The sequence below is a fragment of the Miscanthus floridulus genome, chromosome 16 (genome assembly GCF_019320115.1).
Source record: "Miscanthus floridulus cultivar M001 chromosome 16, ASM1932011v1, whole genome shotgun sequence".
Classification (NCBI taxonomy): domain Eukaryota; kingdom Viridiplantae; phylum Streptophyta; class Magnoliopsida; order Poales; family Poaceae; genus Miscanthus; species Miscanthus floridulus.
Genome location: NC_089595.1, coordinates 53,083,676 through 53,093,158, shown reverse-complemented (window position 1 = coordinate 53,093,158; position 9,483 = coordinate 53,083,676). Strand labels below are relative to the sequence as shown.

The 9,483-nt window shown below is 40.0% G+C and overlaps 1 protein-coding gene across 1 annotated transcript; it reads right to left on the bottom strand.

The window, feature by feature from the left end:
* Window positions 1-204: 204 nt before the first annotated feature.
* On the bottom strand, window positions 205-8,866 carry LOC136513279 (CBL-interacting protein kinase 18-like). Its single transcript, XM_066507271.1, has 2 exons — window positions 8,510-8,866; window positions 205-2,025 (listed from the first exon to the last, which is right to left on the bottom strand). The coding sequence occupies exon 2, from the start codon at window positions 1,720-1,722 to the stop codon at window positions 424-426; it is 1,299 nt and encodes a 432-aa protein (XP_066363368.1). The 5' UTR covers window positions 1,723-2,025; window positions 8,510-8,866; the 3' UTR covers window positions 205-423.
* Between the last annotated feature and the right edge of the window lie 617 nt (window positions 8,867-9,483).

Sequence of the window (9,483 nt, the reverse complement as noted above, 5' to 3'; positions counted from 1 at the left end):
CATCATGATTAAATAAGTAGTAGACTCCCAAATGGTAATATATTTTATAGAACCTTCAAAATTGTGTGTTGCCATTTTTAATATGTCCTTAATTTTTGGTTAGAGAGTTCTTTAACAAAAAGGAATGTCTAGAAAAACGACCCATTACAATGTAAAAATAAGCATCTAGCATACAATCCAAACTGATTTGATGCGGCAACTATACACTCACCAATCTAGTTGTAGATTATCAACAGAAAAAAGAAATTAATGATAGATGCAACATAACAACGATGTTGCTTAACAAATTCTGAACCAAATCACATGTTAATGTCAAATGCGAGAAAGTTCGAAGCAGATACAACTTTTGAACATTAACCAACATTATGGCTTATTGTGGAAACAAACTAGTTTAGTAATTTATAACTGATTACGATTCTCGGCCTATTGATCCTGACGCTCACCTTGCCAAGCCCAAACAATGTCTTTGAGCGCTGGTTTCATGTCCTGTTTAAACAAATTTTCATATTCTATCGTATCCCCATTGCTTTTCTTGATCTCTACAAGATGGAAGGAAGGAGTAACTTCAAAGATCTCTGCATCGATAGACAGTACACCTTTCCTTCCTTCATTTTCACCTTCCATTTTTAGCACACCACCTTCTTTCTTCTTTACTGTAAGCTTTGAACTGGTGGCGACATCTTCTAGTTTTGAGATAATAGTTGAAGCTGATTGACTAGATGTGAACCTTGCCTCTTTTCTTTTGTCGGACTCGTCAAACAAGCCTGAAAGATTAAAGCCTTCTGAAAGGGAAATAATGTCAAAAGCATTAAGGTTGGTAACCTTTGCTACATCCTGTTTAACATTAGTTAGAGCTGAAACTTTCCCCTTTATCTCAATATTCTTTCGGATTAGCTTGCTGTCAATACCCTTTTTGAACCAAAAGCATTCCACTATTTTTGTAATTGGCATTCTAGTCCTTGGATTTGGATCAAGAATTCTTGACACTAACTTGCGTACATCAGATGGAAACCACGGTGGACATTTGAAATCTGCTTTTCCAATCTTTCTATACATCTCCATCAAATTTGAATCTTGGAAAGGAAGATATCCAGCCATAAGAACAAATAGGATCACTCCACAAGACCATGTGTCAACCTTTGCACCATCGTATCCTTTTCGGCTAATAACCTCTGGTGCCACATATGCTGGAGTACCACAAGTTGTGTGTAGAAGACCATCTTGGCGTCTTGATTCAGTAAGAGCACTCAATCCAAAATCTGAAATTTTTAGATTCCCATTCTCATCAACGAGTAGGTTTTCTGGCTTCAAATCACGATGATACACACCCCTACTATGACAAAAATCAACTGCACTAACCAATTGCTGGAAGTATTTCCTTGCAGCATCTTCTCTTAACTTTCCTTTAGCAATTTTGTTAAATAATTCACCACCCTTGACATATTCAAGCACAAAATATATCTTTGATTTAGTAGCCATGACTTCATAAAGTTGCACGATGTTTGGGTGCCTCACCAGTTTCATCACTGATATCTCTCGTTTGATCTGCTCCATTAGGCCAACCTTGAAAATTTTGTCCTTGTCAATAACCTTGATAGCAACACTTTGAGACGTCTCTATGTTCCTAGCATGGTATACCTTGGCAAAAGTTCCTTGCCCCAATAATTTGCCAACCTCATACCTTTGCATAAGAATGTTTCCATTCTTCTCTGTTTCCATCATAAATACCTGCTACCAAATGATTGTATGAAGTTGTAGCAAGACAAGTTGGTAAAGAAAAACTTTAACCGTCTTCAGAAATTATATGACCTAGCATTTCAATATTTCATCTGACATCGGTGGCATCACAGTTAATTTCTGCTGTGCATCTAATGTGTGCTTGAAATCCTCGCTCATCAAGAATTAGTGATTTCAAATCAATTGGAGAAATGTCTTCCTCTTTACAACAGAAATCCTTTTCACGCAAACACATCTTTCTGCATTCCTTAAAATGGCCTCACAATACAGAACACAATGTTTATAGAGCTGCAAATAAATAGAACAAGCATAATTAATTTTATCCATTTCAAAAAAGAAGAATAATTAGTTTTTGTAGTTAGTAATAGAGAGATTATAATTTATCAAGAATTAATTTAAAAAGTTGTAGAAAGCAAGTCATGGATGAAATGGAAAATATATTAGAATGAAAAATGAATTGTGCATTTAGATAAAAATGTTCATGCGCCTAAAAATAAATATGTGCTAAAATACTACGGAAGACTTGATGGCACTGAGGCCCATGTTTCCTGCTTATTTTGGTTAAGGTCAAGCATAGGACTAGAATTTGTCGCCAGTTTTCAAGCCTACGAGATTTGTCCCAAACCTTAATGGCATGTGGGCATTTCAACTAATTAACCTTGATAGGCTAGAAGTGGCTTGGAACTAGCTAGTAGACCTGAATAATGAACTGGGTTGTACCGTGGCTCATCCCAATAATAGCTGGATGAAGTACACCAATGGATGCACAATTTCATTTAGATAGTGTAGTCACCCAAAATTGTGCAAAGGGCATAATGGGGTCTGCCATCATGTTTATCTCGTCGAGACGGTCAGAAAGCATACTTAGATCATCTTAGTTGGAGCCCAAACGAAGAAAATAGTTTTTTTGCGGGCTGACCCAGCCGAAACCGGCCTGGCCGGTTCCCAAAATTAGATTGCACCATTGCGTTTCTCTTGTTGAGCAGATTGACAAACGTATATAAAGATCATCTCATTTGGAGTCCATATGAATTAATTATGATTTTCAGAAGGCTTCTACCTGGAGGTGCAGAAAAACTGGCCAGACCGGTTCTGGCAAGGCCGGTTTTGGAACGAGCCAGGCTGGTTTCTACATGCCAGTTCGGATCTAACTCGTGTTTTGACGGGTTTTGAAAGTGTTTTTGACCTCCTCAGAGATAAGACCACCCCCTCCTTATAAATATAAGGGCCATGACCGATTGATGTGCCCAATGCTACATCACCGTTGCTGGCCGGTGGATCGACGATGATGACACCCTAGAGCGGCTAGGCTAGCTAGGACAGCCCATAGCTGTCACATGTCCCGATGGGGTCCCTCTAGGTGGGTGTGTCTGGTTTCGGGTCTCAAAAGACCTCGTTGGTGTGTCTTGCGTATTTTGCTCCTGACAAGGCTCATCCGGTGACGTGTCCTGCGTTTCGTGCTCATCGCTAGAGGCACCAGGTCCATGTGCGGACATACCCTAGATGCCAAGTGATCTAAAAGTTGGCTAGGCCCTACATTGAGCGATCTAGCTAGCTCCTTACCGGTGTGGTGACCTAGTTAAGCGTCAACAGATAGGTTACCTGGCTCCGTGTAGGGTATGAACAAGTGCACACAATAACTTAAAAAGGTAAGTGATGTTGCATGAAAATTAGATTCGGTCTAACTGTATATGCTTTGGAAAGAACCTAGAATTAAATAGGACGAAGAAAAATAAGACTAAGGCCTTGTTTAGATGCCATCCAAATTCCAAGTTTTTTCACCCTCTCTCCATCACATCAATTTTTAGCCGCTTGCATAGAGTATTAAATGTAGGTAAAAAAAAATAACTAATTATACAGTTTAGTTGGAAACCACGAGATGAATCTTTTGAGCCTAGTTGGTCCACGATTGGACAATATTTATCAAATAAAACGAAAATGATACTATTTATCGGGTTCATTTTTTTTTTTGCAATCTAAACGAGGCCTAAACTAACTAACTGAGCTAGCAGGCTTGCATCCTGGGTCTAGCGTAACTAAAACTAACTATACGTACCCCCTATGTAAGTATAGCCTATGGAAGAGGCTAACAGAAGTCGACATGAATGTGCATTCATGCTCACTTCTTTTGATGACCACTACGACTTTGCTATTTAGTTAGGTAGTCAGCCAGCATCATTACTGTGTGGTTGTGTTTGGTCCATCTTGCTACAACCTACGGGTGGTGGGGTTATCGCACGCCAAAGTGGTTCCAAGGCCTCTTATGAGGTCTTCAACAATGTAAAGCTAGCATTATCTCTAAGCTGGTAAACGTGGGGGAGAGAGAGGCAACAATAGGTATATCATGTCATGAGAGAGATAAACATCGTGTAGCGTGCATGACTATCTCTTGGTTTCACACTAGTCTCTTGCTTTTTAATCTCTTGGGTTTACACTAGTCTATTGCTTTTTCCACTGTTTAGTGACTAAAAAATTAAGGCCTTGTTTAGTTGTTAGAAATTTAGGAATTTGGCTACCGTAGCACTTTTATTTTTATTTGGCAATTAGTATTTAATCATGGACTAATTAGGCTCAAAACGTTCGTCTCGCGATTTCCAACCAAACTGTGCAATTAGTTTTTTTTCGTCTATATTTAATGCTCTATGCACGTATCGCAAGATTCGATGTAATAACTACTGTAGCACTTTTTAGGAAAACTTTTTAAAACTAAACAAGGCCTAAGTGAGCTAGCTCTAAGGTAGACCGTTGGGTACTAGCTGTAGCTCTTCTCCCTCACTCATCAGTATAGGGTATAACCCTACTGAGATTTCTAGTCTTTCAGTTTTTTAGCCCTACTGCCCCTAATCCTATTACCCAACTCTCAATCAGTTTCTACATCACTAGATCGAGAAACACTACTACATAACTTGTTCTCACCGATGACATTTTTACCGTCAATTTGAACAAAGCCATTGGTAATGATTTTTAGTACCGATCTATAATACAAACTGTTGGTGAAAAATGATTTTCACCAACTGTTCATATTATGAACGGGCCACCAATGATTCATTATACCAATCGTCGATGTAAAGTCCCTGACAACGGAGCAGTTCGTGCGCTCGTGCCTCTCTCCCACTGCTCCCACCGCATGTGTTTTCCTTAAGTGCTTGACAGGCGGGGGCAGCACATGGATACATTACACCTATGCCTCCTCTATTTTGTGTTCTATCCCTCTCTCCTCTTCTCTCCCATGAAGAAAGAAATACCCCTCTCTCTCTTCCCTTCCCATCTCTCTTTGTCTTGGGCGGTAAACTCTGCGTAGTGAAGATTTCCTAATATAGTACTTTATTTGTATTTGTGAATTATTGTCTAAACATTGACTGATTAGGCTTAAAAGATTCGTCTCGTAAAGTTAAAGCAAATTGTGTAATTAGTTTTTGATTTTGTCTACATTTAGTACTCAATGCATATATCGTAAATTTGATGTGACGGAAAATCTTCTTTTTACATAGTGCACTTTTTAGGAGTCCGGAGGAACTAAACAAAGTGATTCCTAGTCGTGGCATCCCCTTATGGTGCAGGCACAGCGCTAGTGTCCTAGCACGACGTAGGTGCGCCTAGGTGGCTTGGCGCCCTGGCACAGCGACAGCCCCCCACACCACACCAAGCACCAATGATCATCTCCTGCTCCGATCCATGTGCTGTCATCTCCATCACTCTCTCTCTCTCTTCCCCTCCCGTCTCCCTGTCCTAGTGACTCACAGCTGCACTCGCAGCGGTGGCACCATAGCATGACGCAACGCGCACCGGCCTAGCGCGACGATAGCCCCCCGCCGCACACTGAGCACCACTAGTCATCCCCTAATCCTATCCAAGTGTTGCCATCTCCATCACTCTGTCTCTCTCATATCTCTCTGGATCCTCTCACTTTCTCTCCCTCTCTCAGATCTAGCTAGGGTAGAGGTGGGTTGTAGCGTGAGGCGGCGGCATGCCGGGAAGGAGACGATTACAGGCTAGTGCAAGGAGACGGAGATGGTGACGGCGGAGAGCAGCTGTTGCTGGCTGCCATATAACAAGCCGGCGGCGATCATCATTTCACCGCCGGTTTGAAACGGTCGGTATGAAGATTATTATCACTTCCCACTTTCACCATCGAGGCTTAAAATCATCGGGGATGAGGTGCTTGGAACTGGCGGTCATGAGATTTATGTAGTGTTTTAAGCATTATAGGTTTGATTTCCTGCAAAATGTTGACAAAGAATGGGGTTGGAGACTGAAGTAGGTCTCCTAAACAACTAGAAGGCCATGACAATTCTCCACCAGCACGTATCTCTACCCTAGATACCATGATGTTCTTGGATCGTCCTTAGCCAAACTATAATAAGTTTGAAAATTTTATTAAAATAGTAAAAATACTTATAATACCAAATTAGAACCATTAGAAGTATTATTTTGTATACCTATTTGATGTCATAAGTGTTTATAGTTACCTATATCAATTTAGTCAAATTTAAGATTGCTTGACTTAGAACAATTTAGAACATCAAAATTGTTCTTGGTACGGAGGAAGCATGAATGTTTCATCTCATTGTTGGAAATAATCACATGGTTAGTCAAAGATGCCGTCCAAAAAGGCATGACCTTAGCAAATGTGTTATTTTGCAATTCCATTAAAACAAAACAACTGCTTGTTTGGTCGTCTCTTTGACCATCTATTCCTTTTAGTTTAAATGCCACCGGGGGTGGGGGGTGGGGGGTGGGGGGGGGGTGGGGGGGGGGGGGGGGGGGGGGGGTGCCCCCCACAGTTCCGTTAAAAAAAACAGCTGCTTGGGGTTGAACCATGTCACCACGTTCACTGATTATGGAAGCAATATTATAGGGTGGAAATGGATTTCCAATTATCTGTTTTGTCTCATTTCGATAAAATTGGGACATTGATATTTGTATTTGCATATGGTTCTAATATGGATGCTAAAATGAACGTATTAAAGAATTTCATGGAATATCCGACTGTTAACCATATTCGTAAGGAACATGCACATGATAAAGCTATTTAAAAGTTATTTTTATGGTGACTTATTAATGATATATTATTAATGACGCATCCACTGAAACTATTTAAAAGGTATCTCTATGAAAATGACTAATGACTAATGATATAAAATTAATATTCACATATATAAAATTAATATTCACATTTATAAAATTTATTATGTCTAATTTAATAAAATTTTGAAATAGTTTGAACCTTACATATTCACTTGGTACACGACAGAAGAAGAAACTGAGTCACGTTTTGTTTTTAGCTGTTTTCAGAAGGCTTAGTTTACACACCGGTCATGTTGGTTTGGATTCCTCTAATAGATGGATATTGCTCACCCTTTTCGTATATGCAGTGAGTTGTGTTCGATGGTGTGGTTGCCTCTCGGAAGGAGGAGGCATGTAGCTTGTATTTGTTTTTGTTTTTCTCTTTTCCTTCTAATATAAATTCAGCAGATCTCTAGCCGACCTTTTAGAAAAAAGAAAAAAAACTCCTATAGAGTTATTACACCCTTACAAAAGCAAATTTTTGTCAGAAGGTTTACTCAATTTGAGAAAAGTGGAAGTTTAGTACTGTACTCTCCCTAGATATTTTTTTTTGTGGATTTGTATTGCTCAGTTCTTATAAAACAAAGAAGTCTAGCTCTAGTCCCCCTCTTGTTCTTTTTAATATAATGGTACACAGCTCTTGAGAATATTTGCACAACAGAGACCAAAGAAAATCTTAGTCTAATTGCATATGTCCTAAACTGGTTATTTGCAGGCAGAAACCTATTCTGTTTCACTATGAAACAGAGGCGATCCTGCCGATTAATTAAAAGGGTTCATCTATTTCTCAGGCTCCAGTGATTGAAATTTCAAATTCTTCAATCAACCATGTCATCATCCCTTATGAGCTTTAATTGTCAGCCATTCTAATCCATTTCATAAGTATACTAAAAAAGCAAGCAACCCCACCATATTTCCAAAGGCATCAAACAACTATCACCTCCAACCCATTTTCCCTCTGTACACCGGTAGCTCTCATGAGGCCAATATATAGCATATCTGAAATTAGAAAACTTCACGACAAGAAAGTTACAATAGCTCCACTGTCAAGTCTAGTCCAACTGTCACACTCTTAATCTCGGTAGAGTCTATTGTACAGTCAAGATAAATTATCACTCCGCATCTGTCCTTTACCTTGCTTTCTTCACAGTAATTTTCTTTCCTTAATTAAGAACTGTGCCAGAAGATGGTAAACGTGCAACCATTGAAAGAAATTTCTCATACACGAGGAGTATTCAGAAATCAAAAGCAGACTAGCTTCAAAGCCGCCCACCCAGATTCTCTTACTTGACAAGGTGCTCACATTTACGGTTGAATATTCTGTTAGTGGTTGGTGGACGTACCTACACACCAAACTGCCAACAACATTTATGTGTTTCTTCGAGTTGTTTCAATAGTATTTTTGTGGATACCATTCTTTTAGTTTTATATATGCTTGCAATAAACGAATATGCCACAAAAATAAATGTATCCACAATGATGATTTAGGAAAATACAATAAGTGATGGCACTAATTTATCAGAACTCAGAATATTAGGAAACCTATATTATTGGTCCTCGTCCTCCGCACGCAGCAAAGAGATCAGCAACAAGATGGGTTCTACTACAAACCGAAACTTCGAATTTGAGGTGTCGTAGTATATGTAGAGAGAGAGAGAGAAAATAATGCAGAACAAAACAAGCATGCAAGATCGATTTCTCTTACCAGCAAAAACGAAGATCTTGCAGCACTCCACGCCTGTGGCGACCAATGAGCCAAGGATGCAGAAGACCAGGAGGCCTCAATTAAGGGGTAGGAGCAGAGAGGTTGCAATGGAAGGAGGCCTGGATCTAAACAGGCTGGCGTGTTCAGCGCGGATGGAGATGAAGAAGAGGCCACGAGACAACGAATATGCTCGTACCCGGGCTCGGGCTGTGCATGCAAGCGGCGAACCGAGCGCAATCTTAGGAGTTCTTGAGATGGATGAACAGGGGAGTACGGGAAGGTGGGGCGTGGATGGCCTAAACTTGGGAGAGGTGGGAGACGGCACTTCTTTATGGTTGGCTCGGGCGCATTCGCTGGCCAAACATGCACCAGCAACCTCAATTATGGTTGGGGTAGTATATATATTATTATTTGTATAATTGCTGAATTATTTGCTATCGTCTGCTGCCATCTGGCAGAGCACGACGTCCATGCATCGTGCATCATGCAGTTCACCAACCAGGGTCCAGGAGGCCTGTATCATGCAAGAGTGTCAGGTTTCTAGTAGTACTGTATATTATAGCTCTTAAATTTTCATTCTAATTCTCTTTTACCTGCCAGTAAAAATCCCATGGCAAATAAGATCAACATAAATTATAGCATAATCTGAATGCCTAAGACGAGAGTCATGCAAATAATTTCACAAAAATATAATCCACAAAAGTCCACAAGATCCCATGTTAAGGAGTAGCAGTAGTAAACAAGCGGATCAAGCCGGGTTTAAAGACATGCGAACGGGCCCTATGTATGGTTCTCTTGTACCGGACAATAGCCTAAGCCAGCATCTCCGACATTCATAGGTAGGGATGTTCATAGGTAGAGATGAAATCGGATCCGATATAGACTTATATTAGTGATCCTGCATTCTATTGCATATTTTTTCTAGGATCTCAAATCGGATACAGATCTTGTTGGATATTTATATCTTTCTCGTA